Source organism: Octopus sinensis, linkage group LG10, assembly GCF_006345805.1.
Source record: "Octopus sinensis linkage group LG10, ASM634580v1, whole genome shotgun sequence".
Taxonomy (NCBI): Eukaryota; Metazoa; Mollusca; class Cephalopoda; order Octopoda; family Octopodidae; genus Octopus; species Octopus sinensis.
In genome coordinates, this window is record NC_043006.1 from 57,286,155 (window position 1) to 57,314,092 (window position 27,938).

At 36.6% G+C, this 27,938-nt stretch overlaps 1 protein-coding gene across 1 annotated transcript in view; it reads left to right on the top strand.

The window, feature by feature from the left end:
* Positions 1-27,938, top strand: part of LOC115216486 (transient receptor potential cation channel subfamily A member 1-like) — a 143,069-nt gene that overhangs the window by 19,911 nt on the left and 95,220 nt on the right. The window contains exon 2 of the mRNA XM_036506704.1: positions 11,343-11,463. Coding sequence (XP_036362597.1) covers positions 11,343-11,463 — 121 coding nt within the window. The remainder of the gene's footprint in view (positions 1-11,342; positions 11,464-27,938) is intronic.

Consider the following 27,938-nt stretch of genomic DNA (forward strand, 5'->3'; position numbering starts at 1 on the left):
GAACATCAGCGAGGACACACTGTATTCCCAGAAGATTCCTCTCTTGATTTTCACCTCTCCTAGTACTTGCTTCCCTGCTGAAAACTCCGTTCTCCAGCATTTCATGCTATTCCATATAAGGCTTCTCATATTCTCTGCTACTCCATACATTTCCATTGTTCTTATTATCCAGCAGTGTGGTATCATATCGTATGCTTTGCGATAATCAACCCATGCCGTGTTCAGGTTTGTATATCTTCTCTTACAGTTCCTGATAATTAGATTATCAATTAAGAGCTGATCTTTCGTTCCCTGGCTCCTTTTTCGGCACCCTTTCTGTTCGATGGGTAGCAGCCCACTTTTTCCAAGTATCTGTACAGTTTACCGGCCAAAACGCCTGACATTAGTTTCCATATTAGCGGAAGGCATGTTATTGGTTTAAAGTTGGATGCGACATTTCCCTTTTCAGGATCCTTGGCATATAACAATGCCCTTCCCTTTGTCATCCAGCGGGTACTGCACCTTCCTGCAAGCACTCATCTAGCCATTGTGCCGTTCTTTCATGGAGTCTTCTCAGCTTTTTCATCCAACAACCTTCGACCCCACCCGGTCCTGGGCTCTTCTAATTTGAGAAATTTCTTGACTGCTTTTATTTTTCATAATTTCTATAGTTATCTTTATGTCTTCTTGGACTTCTATATTTCATAACCTATCTTGGATTTCATGCAGCCACTCCGCTTCATCATTATGCTCACTTTCGACAATCTATCCAGGCCATACTTAGACCCTTCTTCTTTCTGTGGCTGTCTTTATTTATGGCTTTATTGTTCAGTAGCTGATCTTTACAGCCGTATGAACCCTTACAGCATCCCTTCTGCTCGTTTGGAAATAGGTTGGTTTCTCCCATATGTTTTCTTACTTTCTGCGATGTTATTGCAGTAACGGCTTTGTAAATTGTAGGGAGACAAGTTATCGGACTGTAATTTTGTTGGTCTGCCGTTTCGGTGGATTTGGGAATTAGGATAGTTTTCCCTTCTGTGAGCAATTCCGGTATTGTCTCTGGCTCTGCTAGAATTTCATTAAATTTCTCAGCCAGCGCTTTATGCATTCCTGTTAGATATTTTAACCAAAAGTTGGAGATCTTGTCGTGCTCGGTTGTCTTCCAGTTGCTTAGATTTTGCAGTGCCCTCTTCAGTTGTTATAGGAGTTCAGAGTCGTTCAGGTGCTGTGTTTGTTGTGTTGATAGATCTTTTCTGAGGTTGTTCTTTCGCTGACCATATTTCTTTCTAAAATTCTTCCACTTCTGTTGTTAGTGCTGCATTGATCTCGCCTAAAGCTTTCCTTCATCTCACTCTCCTTGATTTTGTCATATTCCAAAATAACCAGATACTTATATCCATCAGTCTCAATATCCTTGATTTTTATCCTATTATTATTATTATTATTATTATTATTATTATTATTATTATTATTATTATTCTCTGTTTGACTTTTGCTCTATGTTTGTACAAGTTGGCTCCAAGTCTCACCCAGAGACCTCAAGAGACAACAGGTTGGAAATTCACGTTGTTGTTATGCCTAGTGTGGCATATATTTGGAGGTTTTTTGGTGTTGTACTAGTGAATGTCTAATAAATAAAATTTTTTTTAAATGTTTGTTTTAAACCTTGAGATTACATAGAGAGTATTTTGCGTAGGATATGAGCAGTTCCCATGAGCACTATCTTTTGAATTTCTGCCATTTTGGGGTTTCCTGGTATCTGAGTTAGGTAGCAATTATTATTATTATTGAGTGAGAGGGCAGCGTATGCCTTCAAAATGACAGTGGGATAATATTGTGGAAGGATTCCAGTCCCTCACCAAGTGACTAAAGGTGGCCTGACTCATTGTTATAAAACAAAGAACTGTGACCGATTGGCAGTTCATGTTGGTAGCAGTTCACTGTGAGCCTTTGATATAGCGCATTGAATCTCGTGTAATAGTAATTGTAGTGCGTTGTGTATATACTTTCTTCCCACTGCTTCGTTATATTATATATCTAATACAAGGATATGGCAATGAGTTGTTCGAAGCTTGCACTGGACGTTAAAAAATTTCTTTTTGTTTTGGTACGAAGCCAAAGGAAATATCATTTAAGATGGAGAACTTATTCGCCTCCGTGGTGCAGTTGCAACAGCAACTACAGTAGCAAGAACAGCAGTTACAGCAGCAACTTCAACAGCAGCAGCAGCGACGGCGGCGGCAACTACGGCAGCAACAACAACAAAACCAACAGTCGCTGGAATTAATGTTGAAGGAATCTCAAAATGCTTTACGTTCTACACACCAATAGAAATGATAGAAATTTATAAAGCAACAAAAATAATCTACTTCAATTAAATAATTATAAGATCGAATTAATAAAAATACCCCAGCTGTAACTAAAGTACAAACTCAATTGAAGTATTCAGCTATAATCTAGAAGAAAGGATTACCTTCTCGGCATATTTCCGTAGATACGAAGAAATCGCCAAAGAAAAGAATTGAAGTTGATCCGACGAGAAAAAAGTACGACTACTTTTAAGAAAGTTATCCTTTGCCGAACACGAAAAATATAGTAATTATATTCTGTCCAAAGAAGCCAAGTGAGATTTGTTTCGATGAAACGATTAATATTTTATCGAAAATTTTCAGTGAAAGAAGTTCCCTGCTCAACACTCGCTGACAATATTTAAATTTGATCAAAAAAGATGATAAATATTTCGCCACCTATACCAGAGTGGTTAACAGAGAGTGTGAGAAATTCAAACTGAATGAGTTGACCCCGGAAATGTTCAAGTTTTTAATTTTTGTTCAAGGGCTTACTGCAAAGATGCAGATATACATTCCCGGATAATAACAAAATTAGAACAGGACCAAAATTTAACTCTGCATACAGTAGCAGAAGAATGTCAGAGGATTATTAATCTAAGACAATACACAAATAGAATTGAAGAGAAAGATTACTCCCATATTCAAGCATGTCGACCGATAACGAATAAGGAAATAGAGAAAAAATATCAAGACCGAATCCATGTTATGGGTGCAGTGGTCTACATTTTAAAAATAATTGTCCGTTTAAAAATATGAAATACTATAAGTGTCGTAAAATAGGCCATATAAAGTCGCATTGTAGAACAGAACCCAAAAAGCGGCTCAATAGAAAAACATCACCTAAGCGGATTATTGGTGACAAAAAATACGAACGAGCCTCAAAGAAAATTTGTATATGTAAAAATCAATAACGCAAGCGTAAAGTTACAATTGGACACAGGCAGCGACATCTCAATAATTAACACAGATACATGGAAAAAAGATCAGGAAACCGAAATTAAATGAAACCTTGAAAATTGCTAGTGATGTTTCAGGAAAAAAATTATATTTTAAGGGCGAATTGATAAGTAACATTACATTTCGTGAAAAAAAAAATAAAATAAAACTTAAAGGTTAAAGTTTTTGTGTTAAATAATACAACAAACTTGTTCGGTACTGACTGGATGGAATTGTTTAATTTATGGGACCTCCCCATAAATCTTTTCTGTAAAAAGATGAATGGTTTTGACTCCAGTACAAATAAGTCGTCAGACGAAATGAAAAAAAAGTTAAAACATATTTTTCCTGGAGTTCTGTCCGATATATTAGGTCTGTGTACTAAAACGAAGACACGATTTCAAATTCAAGAAAATACCATACTGTCATTTAAACAAAAACGAACGGTACCGTTCGCAATGTTATAACAGATAAACTTAGAGAGACAAGAAAAAATTGGAGTTATCCAAAAGGTGGAATACTCTGAATGAGTATCACCTACTGTGTTCGTTAAGAAATAGGATAATAAAATCTGAGTGTGCTGATTTTTCCGCTGGAGTTGAACCCTAAGCGTAAGAAATATTAAAACTCGGAGCGGAAAAAGTGGAGAAGATAGGGGAGAATGATTCTAAATAGGGGAGATGTTGCAGAAGGATTCCGACTACCCCTCAAGTGACCAAAGGTGGACTGACTAATTTTTATAAAACAAAGAACTGTGACCGATTGGCAGTTCGTGTTGGTAACAACTCATTGTCAACCTTTGATATAGAGTTTTGAATCTCGTGTAATAGTAATAGTAATGCATCGTGTAAATACTTTCCCCCCTGCTTCGTTATATCATATATCTAGTACAAGGGCACAAAGATACAAATATTTTTGTGTTAAATATTATTATTATTATTATTATTATTATTCAGTAGTCTTAATTTTATCACGTGCCTTTACTGCACTACCGAGCGCAGCTCTGTGTGCCTTGGGTATGTACTATGGTTTGTTGTGGTGCTCTTATTTTCACTGTATTGAAAGTGTTTTACGCAGGATGTTTGCGGTGCCAAGTAGCGCTATTTTCTGTATGTTATATATACTTGTAAGTCCTGGTGTTTTTGTTACGTATTTGCCTGGAAGTTTTTCTCATACCTAATGCACCTACTATAATAGGAATTGTTTCTGTTTTTAGGTCCCATTTTCGAGTCACTTCTATTTCTAGATCTTTGTATTTTGGAAGTTCCTCCGTTTCTTTTTGGGAAATGTTGTCACCTGCTGATATTGCTGGAAGATGAGTGCTGATACTTCCAAGCGCACCAATTACTATTGGTATCTCGTCTACTCGCTCCACTGACCACAACCTTCGCATTTCCCACTTCAAATCGTCGCAGTTGATTATTGTTGTGTTGTTGTTGTTCTTGTACTTGTTCTTGTTGAGTGAGAGAGCAGCACATGTCACCAAAGTGACACAAGGGTAAAATATACGAAGCCCAGTATACCCATCATGACTACTCGTCTGATAAAAGTTCACCAGGCACATGCATCACAGCCATATGTACGCGTCATGGTGATCTCATATCAAGATAAACAACAGAAGACCTTGCAGGTGGGGCCCAATTAGAATTTTTTTCAGGTTGAGTTGCCCATATCGCTCAAAAGATCCCTGAATAAGGGTTGTTTAAGGATGTTGAACGAAGCACCCATGTTTCCGAGGTAAATTATTCAAACCTCAAAGAATTCCTCTCAACATTTAGCTATGACGTACCCCCACTACGTCTGCTCATGATCAGAGATGCACATATCGTCAGCCACTAAGGGAAATGCTCAACTGCTTAAAGTCAAGCAAATTTGTGGTACTGAGCAGAATATTTGCTGTAGCCCATTTTTTATACCAACACAATCGTGTATGATAGCACTTCCTATCAGTTAAGATCAGAAGCCATGTGAGTCAGTGCTTGGTACTGCACCAGGGTACTGTATTATTATTTATTTATATCATTTTGTTATTGTTTACCCTGCTTCCCTCTGTCGAGCAGATATAATCTCAAAGGCGTTTTAGCCGTAACGATTCCCTCTTTTATTCAGACAGTATATCCAGCACAACATTATCTAATGTATATTTCCCATTTTTAAGACAGATTCTATGTCAGAGAGATTCGGCTGCTATTTCTACGACATCGAGAGACCTCAGAGAGAGGTTTTCTCTGATTTGTCGCTTATCATAATTTGGTATACAGTAAGATTTTTTTTTCTCGATTTATACGACATTAAGTTACATGTTGATAGATACAGAGACATGTATAGGAAATGTTCCAGTCTCAGTGAATGTCAATGAGTGATAAATATGACCGGGTAATATTTACAGTTGTTAAGCATTACAATTTCCTTGGATCGTCTATGTTTATATTTCCGGTAATTTATCGATGTCTGGAATGAACACGATTCATTCCGGTTGTAGCTACTTATGGAATTATATTCGGCTATCTCGTATGTTAAACAGTATTGTAATTCACTAGTCAACACTGTATTAATAATAGCACTGTGTATGAGTGGTTGTTGGCAGAATTAGTTTGGTTATACAATTATTGCCTTTGGCTGGTGATTAAAACGAGAGAAGTGCCGTCTGTTTGTCATAAATGCGAGTAGTTCCGTCCATTACTTAAATGATTGGCTTCATCTAATAATATTGCTTTCTCTTGTTGTTGTTGTTGTTGTTGTTGTTCTTGTTCTTGTTGACATCATTGTCGACGTCGCTATTGTTGTTATCGTTGTTGTTGCTTTTAGCGCTTGGGTAGCTCTTATCGTGCATATCTAATATGGACGTCTTCAATAATACGGTTACATAACATAGAATATTTTTGTGCTACGGTCTGCGAATGTGATGTTAAACTATTAAACGAAATTGATGTCACAATCTATCATGGACACAACATTTATATTAATCGAAGAAAAAAAATTGACTGATGAACTATAGAACAACATCGAAGACATGTTCTATTCTGTTTTATATTATTTACATCATTAGTAGCACAACTAACTAAAAAATACATTTAATCTCAATAAGTGAATTGTTTGCTTCTAATTTAATGTGTTATTGGTTGAGCATTTCATAGATACATATTTATACTATGATAAAGGAAGCTGTAACTTCTACAAAAAGATAGCAATTATTAAAATTTACAGAGTCTAGAAAATTCATACAAACTCCAATTTTAATATTCTTTTTATCAAAAATATATCATTGAAAATTTAAGTACGTGTTTCAATCATAAAAATTAATTTTATTTATTTGAACATATATATCTCTCTCCCCCTCTTTCTCTTCCACTCTCTATCTCCATCGTTCTATTTAAGTGTATTTGCTAACAACTACTGCTTACAAAGGTCTTCTGTGAGGTACTTTAAGAATATTTATGTCTACTCAATTGTTTTTATTAAAGACTAGCAAACGCACCCGTCTTTTGGACGGTTTAAGTTGCTTTCGTGGTATTTTTTTCACCAAATAATTGAACTACCGAGAAGGTTTATGTGTAACATGGCAATCTGTTTCCGATTAACATAGGAACGGAAAATCAAATTGAAGGCTGGTTATTGTGGAGGTCGTTGCACTTTGATTATCATAGAACATATAAGTTTGCAAGCGATGTAAAGTAAAGCTACTGAAGTGTTTTGGGAGTATATTACGGATAAGGACTACAAAATATAGTTGTTTTACATGAAAGCGAAATTTCTTGTCAGAAACAGCCACATAAATGGTGTAAGGAAATTGAAGGAAGATGTTGAAACTTCCTCTCTGCGAGTTTATTTTGTTCAACAGCAAAGGGAGCTATTTGTTTGGAGAGAAAAGCTAACAAAATCCCCTTTATTCTACCTTCCCACATAGCGTGCACATAAACTAAAAGCGAATGGTGCATAAAGTTAAATTGGTATGGAGCTTCCTGAAAGATACGTATAGCTTTCGCTAGTGGAAGCAAAACTCTTATTTAAAGGTTGATTCTTTGGGACGAATCATATGTGAGTGTTTAAAAAGGCTAGAATGACAACGCTAAAACCTCTTTGAAACAATGGACAGCAGTCGAAATAGCATAATGGCTGGGTAAAGAAGCATCTTTAAAGTGAAACAACGGCATCAAAGGTAAAGAAAAAGGGTATCAATAATCAGAAGTGAGGGAAGGGAACATCACCTTTCAAGTAATTCAGAATAGGTAAAGGTAAGCTTGCCAAAGTTTAATGCAGTTTCAATATGTAGATTAAGTTTGGTATCGGATATTCATCATGTATAGTTTTCCTAGTCAACTAAATCACCGTCGTAAGTGGACAGCAGAAATAAATAGACGAAATCCTTTCACTTTTATAAAAAGATTAAAAAGAAAATGAGGCCAAAAAGCACTCGTTTTTTCACAATGAAAAATCGTTTCCTAGTAGCCGAAATTTCACGACAAAATGTATGTTTATTAAGCCCAACAGCCTGCAGTGCATACCGCTGGGCATTAAAAGCCAATCGCACAAACCTTGAGGGGTTCTGGGCCCCCTTGAATCGATAAAAAATCACTCTTTTTGCCATAGCAACCACATCTTTATAGCTTGCGAATTTTAACCATCGCGGGTTTCATCCTCACCACGCATTTAGTATTCCTGCCTATTTTCAGCTCGATCCTAGCCTCGGTTTGGCCGCCATTAACCGTCAAAGCAAAATGTGTATAAAATTTTCGTCCTAGGACTGTTTTATAGATATAGATGAGTGGTAACTCAGTTTTTCTTTGAGATACTAAGAGAATAGTGATGAACACTTTCACACTATATTTATACATACATACATACATACATACATACATACATACATACATACATACATACATACATAAACACACACATTTATATAGAAGGAGATTCTTTCAGTTTCCATCTACCAAATCCACTCACAAGGCTTTGGTCGGCCAGAGTCCATTGTAGAAGACACTTGCCCAAGAAGCCACTCAGTGGGACTGAACCCAGAACTATGTGGTTGGGGAGTAAACTTCTTATCACACAGTCCAACGTCTTTACCACTACGGCTTTTCTCCTCTCTCACACAAACTTCGTTCAAAACTCTTGCCCTGCCTATCATTTTATTTAGAACTTCCCATCATTCCCCCTGCACGCTGTCACATTCACATTTTTTATCCTTGTAAAGCAGTCTCTCCTTTTCTCTTCCCCTTTCTCTTCTCTCACGCTCCCTACCGCCTCTGTTCAATTGTTTTCATTAAAAATAGTTATTACAGCATTTTTCTTTGAAATACTTCGAGAATATTTGTGAACAATTTTATACCATATCTATTCATCATATCAATCACTGTGTGTGCGTGCGCGCGCGTGTATATGAGCGTCCAATAACACTATACTTGTTCCACGTCCTCGCGTTGTTGTGTTTTCTCTTTGTGTTTTCATGTTTGGATTAACCATATATATATATATATATGTATGCCTATACGTATATATATACAGTCAAAACAACTCATAGCCACAATACCGTCTTATTTACTGACAAGGGTGACAAGTTCCCAAAGCACGGGACATAGCCAGATCAACAGTGATTTCGCATTTACATTGATGCTCGTCAATGGCTCTTAGCGGCGCCTTGTGTTAAACTCAACTCTCCTCGTCAGCTTATAAGATCGCCGTAGAAATCATATGTTGATTTCATAAATGGTAAAGGTGTAAATTATAAATATTTAGGTTGGCTCGTTAGAAATTTTTCAACCGAAATGCAAAAATATATACGTCACTAAAGTGACTAGGGACTGTATTCGGCAGCAATATTGCTAGAAATAAGAGTCAAAACAACTCATAGCCACAATACGCACCGTCTTATTTACTGACAAGGAAAGCAAGCTACCTAAGCACCGTGCATAGCCAGATGACCAGTGGTTTCGCATTTACATTAATGCTCATCAGGGGCTCCTTATGAAATCAGCGTATGGTTTCTACGGTGATCTTATAACCTGACAAGGCGAGTTGAGTTTAAGCCAAAGTGCCGGTAAGAGTCACTGACGTACATTAATGTGAATGCGTAATCACAGGTGATCTGGCTATTCCCGATGCTTAGGGAGCTTGTCTCCTTTGTCAGCAAATAAGACGGTGGGCATTGCGTTTATGAGCTTATTTCCAGCAATACTGGTGCTGAAAAGCGCCCCCAGTAGCTTTAGTGACGTACCGTAAATCCTCGAGTTTAGTCCGCCCTTGAGTATAATACGCAGGGAGTTTTTAGGGGGCTGTACCTCTGAAAAACCTAAACCTTGTGTATAATACGCACTCCTTCTCAAACTTGAGTCGTGCGTAATTAAGCCAGCAGCATCTAGTCGAACAAACACTTCCGCGCATGCGTAATACAATAATGGTGATGTTCTTAACTGTTATATGGGAATGTAAATATGTTTGCAAATTGTTTTTGTTACATGTTATTCTGTGTTCTGAATACTTTTATTTTGATATATGCTGTTTACTGCAAGTTATGGATGATTCTTTTATGACTTCATTGCTTTCAGGCTTAGCTTAAGGTATTTTCGCGCCCGAGAGTACAAAATGCGTCTGAATAAACATTGCTGGACAGCAAATACAGATTCGGACATTGCCTAGAAAATATTTTTCATTTTTAACCTCGTAAATAGTACGAACTAGGGATTTTGACCTTTAAATTTTTGGGAAAAAATGCGGATTATACTCGAGGATTTACGGTATATATTTTTCATTTCGGTTAAGAAATTGCAAACAAGCCACCCTTAGAGAGAAATAATCTCCATCATACTGATTCGCACTATTTATTCTGCATAAAGACATAAAGATTTCCATGTAGTACACTTAGTAATGCTATCGCTTGATTATTCTCTTAAACATGAGTTACATAAGCAGCACGGGTGTAGTTTTTTAGTCCTGCTAGAGACTTATATATTTTGTACAACGATGGGCGCATTTTGCAGTAGACGCTACAAAATTGTTTTGGTGAATCATCCAATGGTATTTCAGTTTACTTCCTGACGCACGCTTTTTTCCACACTCGCTGCAAGTAGAGATGTTGTATTATATAATTCATAGTTAACAACTTTTCTGTGTGTGTCGCTCCTCTGATGAATTTTAAGACCTGCCTTACTTAGACAGACTTGCCCATACTCATTAAATGTTAATGGGGCGGTGCGCTTCATACTCAGACTAATTCTCATCGAAGCTTCACGAATATTTCTCCTGAGCTGTTCATGTTCGATACGATTTTGTTCCAAATCCTGCTTTCCAGCACAAAAAATACAGTTATTACTCTGACAATACGGGATTACACGTAATACTATCGCGACATTACTATACACAAACATACATACATACATACATACATACATACATACATACATACATACATACATACATACATACATATAGCGGAACTTAAAAATTAAAACAGCCACCAAGTTAAAAGACATCCGTTGTGTGGGACCACATGGACAACATATCTTCTGTTGTGGAAAGCAGTTGCCCTCTGGACACGAATGTGGTTGTGTGTGTGTGTGTGTGTGTGTGTGTGTGTGTGTGTGTGTGTGTGTGTGTGTGTGTGTGTGTGTGTGTGTGTGTGTGTGTGTGCGTGCGTATGTGTGTGTGTGCGTGCGCGCGTGTGTGTGTATGCGTGTGTGTGCGTGAGCGTGTGTGCGCGGTGTGTTTTGCCAGAGGAGAAAGAGATATGACAACGATCTGTTTCAAGATCCACAAGGATAATAAGAAGGAGAAGTTATCTCCACGCCAGAGACCTTTCTCAAAGTTTGCATTAGAGTGGACTCCGCTAAAGGTACCCTTTAGTGCGAATTAAGTCTACACTCCAGGTCTATATTACATCAAGAGCGAAGAAAATATAAAATAAATACAATATTGCAAACGTGTATTAATAATAATTCTCGCTTACATGCTATAAATTTCAATGTATATTATACAAATAATTGTTTTTTTCTCAATATTTTCGACTACTTTGCTTTATACACATCAGTAAAACGAAATAATGAAACTTTTTTTTCATTTTGTTATGTAATCTAAAAGGAAAGCTGTCAATTTTTTGTCACCGAAGACCAAGAAATGCATCCCCGTGCCTGAGAAAGCTAAAGAGAATGAGGAAAGCCAAGTATGTATGATGAACGCCAGTCCCTACTATATATGTAAGGTATGTATATCACCATCTTTCACTCTCACATACTCGCTTATAATGTGAAGCGCTGAAAAGTATATAGGACGTTTAGAAAATAAAAAAAATAATAAAAAAGAGAAAAATTAAGGAAATTAAAACCAAAATACAATGAAGTAAAATAAAATGATAAAATGTAATACAAGAATAAAAAGATAATAAGTAATTTTTTTAATTATCTTTTACTATGAGCACTATTTTCTGTCGATCGGTCAACCGATTGAATAAACGGACCCATCGACGAATCCGAAATGTGTATCAGAAACAGCTACAAGTGAAAAAACGCACAAAAGAATAAATAAGTATATAAGCTCATTATTTATGCCTTTTATTGTATGTATGTATGTATGTATGTATGTATGTATGTATGTATGTATGTATGTATGTATGTATGTATGTATGTATGTATGTATGTATGCAGTAGAACCTCGGATTTTGAACTACTCTGATCACGAATAAATCGTGCTCTATCCCTCTCTCCCTCTCTCTCTCTATATATATATATACATACGCATATATATATACATATATATATATACATATATATATATATATATAAGAATGAATGTTTTTATATATAATGAACGTGAAATACAGGAAGGGACGAACACGGAACACAGACAAATCATTCGAAGCCTTCAATCTTCAGTCAGACACCGAATCATCATAGCAAATTTCGGCTGTTCAATTCTGATATTTGCTCCAACTCGGCCAGCCCCAAGAAAAAAACTAAGCTGTAAGCATTAGATTTCTTGGTAGAAGACAGGAATGTGAACGCACAAGACGGATGTGAATACAAGAGACGAAAACGAAATTGAAAACAGTAATGAAAAGACAAAACATATATAACGGTGGTTGTCATACGACTTTAGACCAAATGAGACAAAACAACAACACATAGCAGCTGGCGTAGAAATAATTACCGTTTCGGTAGCGGGGACACATGTTGGTCGAGATACGAAGGCCAACAGAATGGTTGAAGAAGCAGCAGGTCGCAGGAGAGAGAGAAGAGAGACAGAGAGAGAGGGAATCAAAGAGGGTGGAAGGCAGGGGACAGAATCAGTGACCAAGAGAGGAGAAAGAAGGGATTAAGGAGGATGGGAGGAAGAGAGGGGAAGAATCGGAGGGCGCCAAAAAGTTTGGTGAAGAAGCAATGGCGGGTAGTAAAAGACAGTGTGTATAGAAGTCGTGCAGGGTTTAAAATTGGACAAACAAACGGGGGGGGGGGTGCACGTAACGCCGCAATAATATAAGAATGAATGTTTTTATATATAATGAACGTGAAATACAGGAAGGGACGAACACGGAACACAGACAAATCATTCGAAGCCTTCAATCTTCAGTCAGACACCGAATCATCATAGCAAATTTCGGCTGTTCAATTCTGATATTTGCTCCAACTCGGCCAGCCCCAAGAAAAAAACTAAGCTGTAAGCATTAGATTTCTTGGTAGAAGACAGGAATGTGAACGCACAAGACGGATGTGAATACAAGAGACGAAAACGAAATTGAAAACAGTAATGAAAAAACAAAACATATATAACGGTGGTTGTCATACGACTTTAGACCAAATGAGACAAAACAACAACAACATAGCAGCTGGCGTAGAAATATTACCGTTTCGGTAGCGGGGACACATGTTGGTCGAGATACGAAGGCCAACAGAATGGTTGAAGAAGCAGCAGGTCGCAGGAGAGAGAGAAAGAGAGACAGAGAGAGAGGGAATCAAAGAGGGTGGAAGGCAGGGGACAGAATCAGTGACCAAGAGAGGAGAAAGAAGGGATTAAGGAGGATGGGAGAAAGAGAGGGGAAGAATCGGAGGGCGCCAAAAAGTTTGGTGAAGAAGCAATGGCGGGTAGTAAAAGACAGTGTGTATAGAAGTCGTGCAGGGTTTAAAATTGGACAAACAAACGGGGGGGGGGGTGCACGTAACGCCGCAATAATATAAGAATGAATGTTTTTATATATAATGAACGTGAAATACAGGAAGGGACGAACACGGAACACAGACAATCATTCGAAGCCTTTACATACACACACACACACACACACACACACACACACATATATATATATATATATATTCGTTGCTAAACCCTTTATTGCTTAGTATATATATATATATATATATATATATATAATATATATATATATATATATATATAAAGCACGATTTATTTGCGATCAGAGTTGTTCGAAAACCGAGGTACTACTCTGTGTGTGTGTGTAGGACATAAAGTGTAGGACAAAAGCTCCGTGGTTATATTTTTCGGTTATTTTTTTTTGTTTTTTCCTCCTTTTACTTGTTTCAATCATTAGACTGTGGCCATGCTGGGGCATCACATTGAAGAATTTTTAGTTGAATGTATCGACCCCAGAATTTTTTCCTTTTTACTTGTTAATGAACAACGTGTCCCCACTATGGGAACCCTATGAAACAAAAGAACATGTATGAAACAAAGAGGCATACACCGCATGCAATTCTCTGGATATGATCAGAAAGATAGGGTTCGTGTATACAGGAGTGCTAGAAAGAAGTTAGATACTATATAGAATATAGATACGAAATAGGATATAGAAGTAAAGACTGGAATAGGATACATAGAGTTTGTGACTAAGCAAACAGGGTGAACGCATGGTACAAGACCGACAAATATCAAAGAGTGATGTTTGTAGAGGCCACAGCCCTTGGAGAACTAGCCCGTAGATTTAGGAAAGCTCTGAAGTAGACTAAACTCAACATTAAGATCGTTGAAAAGCCAGGGAGTTCCATCAGATCACAACTATGAGAATACTACATGCACCAATGATAACTGTATGATATGTAAAATTAACCCTGGTGTTAACTGTAGAACTAGAAACGTAGTCTACAGAATAAGGTAAGAACATAATATACTCAGGTGAGACATCTAGGAGCATTGCGGAGAGACTAAATGTACCTTTGAGACAATAAGACTACAAAAAAAAATCCTCTATACTCTACCAACATGGAGGCACACTGGGTCAACTTGACATCTGCATTTTATCCAAGCACTCGACGGACCAACACTCAGACGAATACAGGAGTACATCCTCATTAACGAAACATCCCCACTACTAAATATACATAAGTGTCATACCCCCAATACCCACAGTTTTTATAAGCACAATTTTGTTAGTAGGCCGTTATGTAGGGGTTAGTGTGTGTGTCTCTGTGTATGTATGTATATATATATATATATATATATATTATATATATATATATATATATATATATAACATGTATGTATGTATATGTATAGACGTATACCGTAAATCCTCGAGTATAAGCTGCATTTTTTTCGCAAAATTTAAAGGTCAAAATCCCTAGTGCGTACTATATACGAGGTTAAAAATGAAAAATATTTTCTAAGCAATGTACAAGTATCTATTTGCTGTCCGGCAATGTTTATTCAGGCGCATTTTGTGATGTCGGGCGCCAAAAATACTTTAAGCTAAGCCTGAAAGCAATGAAGTCATAAAAGAATCATCCATAACTTGCAGTAAGCAGCATATATTAAAATAAAAGTATTCAGAACACAGAATAACATGTAACAAAAACAATTTACAAACATATTTACATTCCCATATAATAGTTAAGAGCATCACCATTATTGTATTACGCATGCGCGGAAGTGTTTGTTCGACTGGGTGCTGCTGGTTTAATTACGCACGAATTGTGTTTAATAGTTTAGCGCTAAATAGTGCTAATAGTCACACAAACCCATACATAGACACACTCAAATATGCACACACAAGGAGATAGCGGAACACACCCACACTCACATGCAAACACTCAAACATGAACACAAGCACATGAATATGCAGAATACATACATACGAACGTGCACACATGCATACATATATACATGCTCACGCATACATGTATACACACGCATACATGTATACACACATACATGCAGAGTACACACACACACACACATACATACATACATACATACATACATACATACATACATACATACATACATACATACATATGTGTATGCACACGCACACTAACGCACACGCATGCGTACAAACGAACAAAGCAGAACGCAGTTCCGATAACGAACTGAGTCAACAACTATTGAAAAGGTTGCAAGATGCAACGAAAATTTTACTAAAAAGTTAATAAGTAAATGAGTGGAAATCGGACCGGTGAGTGTGCTAAATTAATAAGCCACAAAAAGAAAATGACTCTCACCAGACACAATAACATGTCTATTATATAAAATCGTTCTGTCTGTCTGTGTGTGTGTCTTCTAGGATCTCGGGCATCCTCCATCCGATTGCGCTCAAATTTGATATGTAGATACCGACGGTATCAGGGCGTGTATAAGTCTTGAAAAAATTACAAAAATCGATTCCAGGTGAGAATGCGATCGATAACGCCGTGGGAACGTGCATTTGTTCGCGCAAGTACATCAGCGGTTGCTGCTCAAATTTAGGTTAAATCAGTGTTTCTCAAATGGGAGGCCTATGGGACGGTCAGACAAGTTGTTTTAAGAAAATCTGGATTAAATGTTTGGCAACTCGGCACCGTCCATTGGACGGGGAGGGGGGCGTTTTGCTCGTATATATATATATATATATATATATATATATGTATATGTATATGTATGTATGTATGTATAAGTATATGTATGCATGTATACGCATACTCACACACACACACACATGCACGCACATACACACACATATGTATATATATAGGCAAATAAAAAATAAACAAATATTAATCAAAAAATAATCAGGAAAAACAAGTCAGAAGGACGTACTCAGTGAATGTATTAGGTTGACGCTGAGAAAAAGTTTAAGATGTAAAAAAGATGTATGTATGTATGTATATATGTGGTTTTATGGTTTCATCGGACGATGGGGATCCGTGCACGAAACATTCTTTGCTTCAACACGCACCGTTTCATTCTCTAATTCTCGCTGAAGCTGACCATCACTAGCTCACTATCTCTAGTGGTTATCCATTAACCTCATTACTAAACCAACGGAAATTTTCCAACAAATTATAAATCTGATAAGAACTATAATATACTAAACTAAATAAACAATTAATGACCAGACAGATCTAATGACGAGATAACTGAAAAAGCCAGCTGCTTTTCACATCACAGATAACTTTAGAATTAGTTCTCTAACTCTGTTTCTCATCGAAGGGGGACTGAAAAGAGTGGAGGGGTGGCCATGTTTTTTTAATAACATTCAGCTGGTTGAAACCAGTGGTTCCAAAAGTGGGCGGGACTGCCGCACCCCAAGCGGAAGGTTGGGAGAGATCCGGAGGCGGGGGTGTTGAAGAAGAGTGGTAATGGGGTGGCCAAAAGGAAGCGACGAGTGTAAAAACAATAAAATAATGGGTAAATTAAGTTTTATTTGTGAATTTACAACAGAAATTGGTCTACGTTTGTAGTGGTGAGTTGAGGGTGGAGTAGTGCTAGGCATGTGGTCTAGGTGCTAAATGGCTGCAGTCCAGAAAATGTTTGGGAACCACTGCTTTAAGCTTTCTAAACTTGTCCAACACAATGGCAAAGCAAGAAAAATTACATGGGTACATACTCTGTTTCCTTTTCTCATTAATTAAAATGTGTGGTGACAAATAAAAATTTAAGGCATAATTTTGTGTTGTGTCTGGTATTTGCTACTATGAAAACCACCAGGCTTACAAATTAAAATGAATTCATTCATCTAATTGTCGTATTTGGTCGGGCAATCTTAACTCACTTTCATCTGACATTATTCTCAATATATTTTCTAAGGGGATTCAAATTTACTAATGGCAAGAAATTTTCTCTACATTCTTTAGCCATATAGTGTAAACCCCATATTTTGAGACGGCGTTTTAAGTATCGTTATGAAATTTGTTATGCGGCCACATGATCTCGGGTTTCACTCTACTTAGCGGTACTCTGAGTAGGTGTCTGCTACATAGCCCCCGGTTGACCAAAAGAAAAACTAAAAGCAGTAGAAATGCACGAACGATTGTGGTGGTGCCATGAAGTAAACATGCATCAGATACATCGTTTATTCATACAAATGTAACTGAGATGAGATATGTCATAAATAACAGTGACAAAAGAAATATACACCGCCGGAAGTTGTTGTTGACAAACAACAGCAGTAATTTTATTCAGCTGAATACACGTCATTGATTGGTTGAAATTACCGAAATACGACTACTTTAACACGAAATAACTTTGAAAATATAAACTTTTCTCAACAACACTAAGAGTAAAAGATGATTTATACTACACATTCTGCCAGTGTCCGAAGTTTGAAAGTGTTTAGTTCAATGGGGAAAGATCCCTCACATATATATGTGTGGGATCTTATAGGAAAAATAAAAGTTGAAAATGCACTGAGAATAGTTAAAACATTTTTTATCATTATATTTAAATATTTAACCGGTTTGACAGCTTACACTGATTTTCAAAAATTTGAAATAGAAAGACGTGGCTTATGTAGCAGCTCTCTTGCTTTCCACGCGTGTTTGAAGCTTGCCCTATTTTTTATCGGGAGTTCATTGCTCAAATTAGTATATGTTTTGCATAGGGTTTAATTGGTAGAGGATAGTCATATGACTGGTCTTAGAAATTTTTGTAGGTTCCCCGCTATGTCCGTGTGTTAGTCTCAAGTGACAATGTTTGGCGTCGTAAGGTAAGGCTGACATGATTGACTGAACATGACTAGTGACAGTACCAAACAATCAGTGGGAGAGTGGACAGGAGTTGTTTGTATGTAGTCCAGTGGCCAAAGTTTAGGCTGTTAGCTGTGTAGGTTCCTCATGTTAAGCGGCAGAATGAGTTTTGTGTGTGAATAGTGTATATACTTTGTCAAAGTCTCTGTAGATTGACTGACCTAAGGATTAAGCGAATGATCGATTAGTTAATTGGTTAAATGGTTAACTAGCTGACAAATAATAAAAAAAAGAAGCGAAATAGAGCCAGTGGGTGTATTTATAATTGGCATAATGAGCCTTCCAAGATACAGTTAAACTGGTGTCATCCCATGATTTCACAACAAGAATCTTGCAAACAAACACAAAAGGGTAGTTTTTAAATTGTCAATATTCATCTATTTCCACAAGGTCGAAAATATGGAGCGTGTCTTGAGATGAGTGGACATACGTTACAATTTCCCTAAGCGCGAAATCTCGTAATGGCAAGTAGCCGTAACACGGGGGATGTCTGCAATATAATATTATGCAGTGTCAAAGGGTGTAACACCTAAGTTAGTGTATTGTACCAGTTATTTTCATTCATTGGTTTTTGAGGTCAGTATTAAATGCATGACGGAGCCCTTATCGATCAGGTAACTCCTGATAATCCATTAGGAAAGTCACATGCCTTGTCTTCTGATCAGCCGTCAACTGTCCAGTATTAATTATGTGTTAACGAACTTCACTGTTGATTGCTTGATTTGCTTTGTTTTGATATTAGTTTGATCTCGGTATTATTTATTTATTTATCTAATCATTTTGTTATGTGCCATGTCCATGAATTTCATTTTGTTGAGGGAAGGTCTGATTTAGATAGAAAATTACAAAAGCAACAACAAAAACTAATAATGATACAAACTACAACAAACAGTCAAGCAAATTAAATCCATTAAAACAAACTGCTTTTTAGATTGACCAACCAAGTGGATCATCATACATCACGTTGATTTTTGGCATATGAGCGCAAAGAATAATTTTTATTGTTTATCCGGTTGTATCTCTTTAGCTATGTGACACTTAATAAAATTACAGCCCTAATCAAACAAACCAGGACTTAAAGTATGCTGAGTTGTTAAGGCAATACAATGCAATCATTATTCATTCATTGTGGATATCGACTGCTTTGAAAACCCAATATCATCGACCAAAGCACGTCCTATGCTAAATCACCGTTCATAAAAAAAAAAATGTCTTTCTCTAATGGTCTGAAAAACGTTTTTGCTTTCTGTAACAAGCAATAATGTAATTTATTATCTTATAATCAGTGACATATACTAGATACTAAAGTGACAATCCCAAAGATTATTTCTTAAGTTGTCTTTTGGGGGAAGTTTTAAAAGATTTTTCTGTCAGATAATAGTTTTGTATGTTTGTTTGTTTGTTGTTGTTGTTGTTGTTGTTTGTACAATTGAAATCAGTTATAATGCATCACTACCCAAACCTACCACTGCAATTGTTACTACACAGCTCCACTAATTACAGCACAACAACAATCAGATCACAATCACTATCACAATCATGAAAGGCATTAATGCATACAACGGTAAAAACATAATAACCATACTGTATTATCACTTCACTAATCCATTACCATCACGATAACTACGATCATTACCACGACAGCAACCACCACCACTACCACCACCACCACCACCACAACAACAACAACAACATTCACAAAACCACCCATCTTTTCATGGTCACTAAACATACTACAATTAACAGCCAAATTTTCCACCAGTCACAACCTATCGTTTTAAGGAAAAGCAAACTATTGGGTTGTCCGGAAAGTTCGTGCCGATTTTTAAAGGAAAGAAAGAGATGAATAAATAATTGCCATTACATTTTTAATCAATCAAATATGAACCATTTTGTTCATATTTCCATCTTTCCTTTAACTTGAAAATACCCTCTTCTCAGAATTGAGGTGGTTTCATGGCAAAGAATTCATCAAGGTATCTTTTCACATCATCCAAAGAATTGAAATTTTTACCATTAAGACTATTCTGCAGAGACCTGAATAAGTGGAAATCCAAAGGAGCAATATCTGGTGAATATGGAGGGTGGGGTAACACATCCCAACCCAAGCTGCAGAAACTTTTGTCTGGTTCCCAAAGCATCAAATGCCGAAAATGAACTTTCTTATCTTCCATTTTAAAGGGTTACAGACTTAACACAGGTTATAGGAACATAAACCTTCTTCCACGAAAAGATAGCTTAAACTGTGCTCTAAATAGAGGTGTAGTCAAATCCTATTTTATGGACTCAACAACGTTCTAAAATAAGTCGAAAGGTAAGCTACGATAAATCGGCACGAACTTTCCGGACAACCCAATACATTAGATAATGTAGTCCTATGTAAACTATAAGTGGAAAAGACAAGATGGGTGCTGCTGGAATATCTTTAACCATAGACTCCTTCAATTATGGTTAACGTAAGGCAAGGAAAATCAAAAAACAAACCAACACACTCTTTTCTGTTTCTATGTTGCTTGCACTTCTTTTTACCATGAACATCTTACTCATGACATGAGTAAATACGTTTATGCAGTCATATTCTTTTCCTTGATTTTTAATCACTTGGCCGCGACCATGCTGGACCAAGTTGAGCAATTCCCTCCAAGTACTCATTTTAAGTGTGACACTTATGTCGGACCCTTTTTTTTTTCAAGCTAACAAGTTACGGCGATGCAAGAAGACACACACATACACCCCCCCTCTCTCTCTCTCTTTTTATAAATGTATAACGAATTATAGATAGATATATACAAAATTTACACAGATATAAGAGTTAGAACTTGTGGTCCGCTCGCGGATCTTTTTCACTGAGAATTTTTGCCCGCCACACTAAAAAGTTTTCCCACCCCATCCCTGGTGTAGACAAACACACAGAGGCACATATGTATGAATATGACAACAGTAATGTCTGCCTATCTGTCTGTCTGTCTGTCTGTGTTTTACTCATGGCAGCGTCCCTGTAAGCCTTTTCGGCCGCGTTTTCCCAAGCAGTAATCAGAATTTCACGGAAGCACGCTGTTCCTTCGTTTCGGTCATCGCAAAAATCGATGAACAGATGAGAGGCACTGAAAAGCAAAGATGCACCACGTGGCAGTACGACATCAACCGACGACACCGATCGACAGACTGGTTTCCGAGGGTCACATCAAATGGTTTCTAGCGATGGAAGCCTAAACTACAACGGGTTTGTCCCACAAATAAAGTTTCCGGTTACTTTTGGGTACGCCCTAGGATTTACGTTCTGAGTTTAAATGACCTGTCAAGCACCGGGGTCAATGTAATCGACTAGCCCTCCCTTCCAAAATTTCGAGCCTTGTGTCTATAGGAGAAAGGAATATAAATACAATTATGCAATAATTACCATCCAGGTTCATGCATGTTTTATTCTTTATTAAATAATTTCGATATCTTTTTAATCTTGTCAACATCTTTACCGAGTTAAACATTAAGCGTATGACAAAGCAAAAGCAATATACATATCTAGATATTTAAACAGTAAAAAACTCCAACTAAACTTCTTTCCTGACATGACTTTTAATGTATTGTCTCTCGACCATTGACATAAGTATTAAATAGACGGAACTGCTTTTCTACCAATCTCATTAATTATACACAAAGAAGTATGTTCCACGCAGTCATTTCAAAACAACAGCCTTTATTCATGTAGATTATTTTTTCATATTAATCACAGTTATTTTTTACTTTATTCTGACATTTCTAACATTTCTTTCATTCAACCTCATTACTGGTCGCCATGAAACGTTCATCATGTCATAAACTTAGTCCCGTTAGGTTTGAAATCCCGCTGACATTATTGTTAACAATAACATTTCCTACTTTTCCGAGTACTTTCAGTGAAATTGCTTCAAGTAATTTCCATTTCAGACAACTGTATTGTATCATTTATTAGATATTTATCTATTACTTATTTACTACACATTTATACCATTCTATTTTTCTACCTGCTAATCTCCATGCAGTCATTCATAAGTTTACATTTGTTTTCGATAATTCCTAAATGATGTTTTATACAGTTTTTAAATATAACCCCTGTGTCTGTGTGGGTGGGTGTATGTATGTATGTGTGTGTGTGTGTGTGTGTGTTATGTGCGTGTGTGCGCTCATGTATATGTGCGTGTGCTTTTGATGGTGTGCGTGAGTAGATGTATACGAGTGTGTGTCTGTCTGTCCGTTTGTGCGCGCGGTGTGTCTGTCTGTTTGTCTGTGTGCGCGCGGTGTGTCTGTCTGTCTGTCTGTGCGCGCGCATGTATGTACACAACAAACATGGCAACTTCCAACATTATTCACATCCACCATATCATTCCGAAGCATCAGAAATACATATCGCACGATTATGCCTGTATGAATCTCAGAGTAATGCTGCACTGAACAACCAGTGACTCTTCACTAATGTATGTGGCGTGGGTTGTTTCTTTCATTGATCTATATCGGCGAAAATATAACTACCGAGTGAAAAAAAAAACCGAAAAGTTAGTAGATAGGCGCAGGAGTGGCTGTGTGGTAAGTAGCTTGCTAACCAACCACATGGTTCCGGGTTCAGTCCCACTGCGTGGCATCTTGGGCAAGTGTCTTCTACTATAGCCTCGGGCCGACCAATGCCTTGTGAGTGGATTTGGTAGACGGAAACTGAAAGAAGCCTGTCGTATATATGTATATATATATATGTGTGTGTGTGTTTGTGTGTCTGTGTTTGTCCCCCTAGCATCGCTTGATAACCAATGCTGGTGTGTTAAAGTCCCCGTAACTTAGCGGTTCGGCAAAAAAGAGACCGATAAAATAAGTACTGGGCTTACAAAGAATAAGTCCCGGGGTCGATTTGATCGACTAAAGGCGGTGCTCCAGCATGGCCACACTCACATGACTGAAACAAGTAAAAGAGCAAAAAGAGCAAAGAGAGTCACTAGATTGTAATTCTCAGTATTGTAAATACAATAGGCCAGTGAATTTTTCGTCCAGGAGTGGACTGAGCATGTGCAGGCGTGGCTGTGTGGTAAGTAGCTTGCTTCCCAACCTCATGGTTCCGGGTTCAGTCCCACGGGTGGTACCTTGGGCAAGTGTCTTCCACTATAGCCTCGAGCCGACCAAAGCCTTGTGATTGGATTTGGTAGACGGAAACTGAAAAAAGCCCGTCGTCACACACACATACACACCACACACACACACGTGTGTGTGTGTATGTATATATGTATGTATATATATGTATATATATTTATGTGTGTGTATCTTTGTGTCTGTGTTTGTCACCACAGTATCGCTTGACAACAAATGTTGGTGTGTTAAAGTCCCATTAACTTAGCGGTTCGGCAAAAGAGGCCGGTAGAATAGCACTAGGCTTACAAAAAATAAGTCCAGAAACAGCTGTAAGACCTTCTATTTATAAATGTTTTAAAATCTTTCGCAGCCTTGGATTTTTATCTCATTCTGAAAATTTATATATATACATATATATATATATATATATATATATATATACTATATATATATATATATATATATATATATATATATATATATATAGAATGGTTGTATACTGTCAATATAACAAGAACGTGACAGTAGGGGGTACACCACCGCTGTATAGCCCTAGGAAGCATCGAACGCCTCCTGATGGCTTTGACACATTTTTCCCTGTGTCCTTATATACATTTACGAAGGGGAGACAAACACCCCCGGCTGCCGGCTCCCCTTCGTAAATGTATATAAGGAGACAGGGAAAAATGTGTCAAAGCCATCAGGAGGCGTTCGATGCTTCCTAGGGCTATACAGTGGTGGTGTACCCCCTACTGTCACGTTCTTGTTAGATTGACAGTATACAACCATTCTATCGCCCCACCACCGTACATGTCTCTACGAGAGATTTAGAAATTTAATATTTCTTATATATATATATATATATAATATATATATATATATATATATATATATATTATATATAATAATATATTATATATATATATATATATACATATATATAAGAATTTTGTGCGTAATAAGATAAAAAGCCAAGTCTGGTAGATATTAGAGCATTTATAGATAGAAGGTCTCATAGCTGTTTCCAGGATATTTATTAATTATATGTCTTCCTCGGAGACGGTGTGAGAGGATAATATATATAGAGGTGTAAAAAGGTTGAATGTAGAGTGTACTCTTCAGTGTAGAAAGTATAAAGAAAATGTTTACAATGAACTTAAGAAAGGAAATAGCAGAAGAATTGAATCTAGGAGATTCATATTTCTCCTTGTGAGGAAGAGATTTTTATCCTTACAGTTACTGTATAATCTTACATATCAATACAAATAAAATAAACTTTTTTATTTACTATTTTCATACCAGCTCATTTAACTCCCCAACATTGATTTATTTCCTCGTATTCTTACATTTCAGCTTCCCTTTTTCGTCTTTATAGCCACAGCAAGCATTTACTATCTAAATAGCAATATTAGCAACTATTTTTTCTGTTTTTACTTATTTTTCTGCTTTATATTTAATACATACTACGAACATTAGATCTTATGCAAACATAAGTCCATCTTACGCATCTTATTCTCTCTTTAACGCTTTTTACCTCTCAAATACTTGTTTATGTTAACTATCTAGTATAAGGCCTTTATATACTATCTCCTCTAGATTAACTTCATTTTCGTGTATAAATTTTTTATAAATATATACCACTCTAAGTAATGTTTTCAACTGTTAGATCATGTCTTAATTCAAATATAGTCATACTTTTACATTGGACATTTCTATACAATTTTGCCCTACCCGACTTATTTGGAGTTAAAATTTCTAATTTCCTTACTCATCTATTGAGGGCACGTCTCTGATACCCCTTTACTTATATTTTAAAATAACCGTTATAGCCTTTAGCTATAGTTAATACCTAACTGGACTCACATTTCTTTCTCAAAAGGATAAATAAGAATGTCCTAGATTCTATTCTTTTGCTGTTTCCTTTCTCGAGTTCATTGTAAAGATTTTGCTTATACTTCCTTCACTGAAAAGCATATTGATAATTAATTAATTTAATTAATTTTATTTAATCCAATTCAATCATGAATTTGCATTATTTTTATATCGCTGTACGAAACGATCGTCTGCGTGAATTAAAATTCTTTTATATATTATAACAATTTATCTTCATTTTAAACTAAATTGTTGAGTTTCATGGGATTTCTTTCCATAAATTCACCACACACACACAGACATGCACACGCACACACGCGCGCATGCACTCACACACACACACAAATATATATATATGTAACAAAGATGTAAAGATGTCAATTACGGCCGTTTCAAGCGGCTCCTTTAATCGGTTAATGAAAGCGTCACATCAATTTTAAAGAAACGGTTTTCGTCAGATGACTGCATAGTCTTCGGATATAAAGGATATAATCACTTTTAAGCATATTTACATCAATAATGGAACTCAAAATATTTACATTATTTCTGTGTCATATCTGTGGCAGGATCTACCACATATATGACACAAGAAACAATTTAAATATGTTGTAAATATGGTGTAAATATGTTAAAAAGTGGTTATATCCTTTATATTTGAAGTCCTCTGCAGTCATCTGACGAGAACGGTTTCTTTCAAATTGATGTGATGTTTTCAAAAATCAATTAAATGAGCCGCTTGAAACGACCGTAATGAATTGACACTTTGTTACTCATTTAAATTCTGTTCACCTAATTTGGAATTTGCACTTCGGAAATACTATAAAAAGTACCTTTATAAAAGTACATGTCTGAATTACCAACAGCGGATATCTTCACTTAGCTGCGTTGCGTTGTCTGCTACACACGGCATTTACAATCATCCCTGCACGGATTCTTGATATTGTTTGGGTGTGTGGATTATACCGACCTAGCAAGGTGCCTCAATTCAAGTATCTAATTCAACCTGATTCTTAATCATATATATATATATATAATATATATATATATATATTATATATATATATATATATTGTGCAAATACAAGTGAAATATATATGTATATATGTATATGTGTGTGAGTGTGTGTGTGTTTGTGTGTGCGTGCGTGTATGAAAGTAAATATATATATAGAGAGAGAGTATATATATATACATATATAGGTATATGCATATCATTATACACACACACACACATGCACACATATTTATACTTATATATACATATTGTTATGTGGAGGCGCAATGGCCCAGTGGTTAGGGCAGCGGTCGTAGGGTCGCAGTTTAGATTCCAAGACCAGCCGTTGTGAATGTTTATTGAGCAAAAACACCTAAAGTTCCACGATATTCCAGCGAACTCTGCTGTACTCTTTCACCACAATTTTCTTACACTCTTTCTTCCTGTTTCTGTTGTACCTGTATTTCGAAGGGCCAGCCTTGTCACACTCTGTGTCATGCTGAATCTCCCCGAGAACTTCGTTAAGGGTACACGTGTCTGTGGAGTGCTCAACCACTTGCACGTTAATTTCACGAGCAGGCTGTTCAATTGAGCGGATCAACTGGAACCCTCGTCGTCGTCGTGACCGACAGTACCACGACATATCATTATACATATATACACATACGTACGTATACACACACACACACACACACACACACACACACACACACACACACATACACACACATGCACGAGTGTGTATGGGGGAGAGGAAAGACAGCGTGACAGCATGAGAAAGAGACAGACAGAGCTAGCAGTATATTTTATTTAGTAGTTATTAATATTTTACTTTAATGGACTATTGTTACATAATACACCAGCCAGTTGAATGGTTAATAATAATTCGGTATTTTAAATCAAGTTTAACGATTTAACCATAAAGTTTTAAAAAAAAACAAAAGGCAGTGAGCGAAAAAAGGAGAAAAATATTATATATGAAGTTGCGAAAGGGCACATTTGGATTTAGAAACTAGTCTTGCTTTCAACCTTGTCGATCATCACTAGTTTTTAGCTTCCTGGAGCCATAGGAACTCACATAATTTCTTACTATTATTTGCATTATTTTTTTTATCTCATTCGACAGAGTAAGTGACGACAATTATATAATGCATAATTGATACAATGCATTAGGATTAATTAGTAATGACTAGTTAGCAATGGTTTATGTAGTTCATTAAGTAGACGTGTTGAAATATAATTTTGCAGTGAAAAGTTTTACAGTAACCGATTGTAACAAAAGACATCCATAGATAACAGTGTATCTCTCAATGAATTGTATTATTGTTGCGAGCATTCGTACATACGTACGTTCATGCATACATACACGGTACTAATACAATAAGTACCAAGCTTTAAAAAATAAGTCCTGTGATCGATTTGCTCGACCAAGCCATTCAAGATAGTCGATCAGTAAAGGAAGAAGGTGCACACACACATGCATGCACACATACATACATACATACATACATACATACATACATATATACATACATATTTATATATATATATATTAATACACATACACAAGGTGCGGTACATAAACAGTCGTCTAAATTACGCAAAAATGAAAATAACATTGACAGTCATTTTGACAGATACGTTTACCAAAATTACATAAAAATATCTTGAAATACTAAAGGATAAATTTATTCAATAAACTCGCCATTGGCTTCAACCAAGGCCTCCAGACAACTTCGGAATCTCCTACAGCTTTTCTGGATGGTCTCCT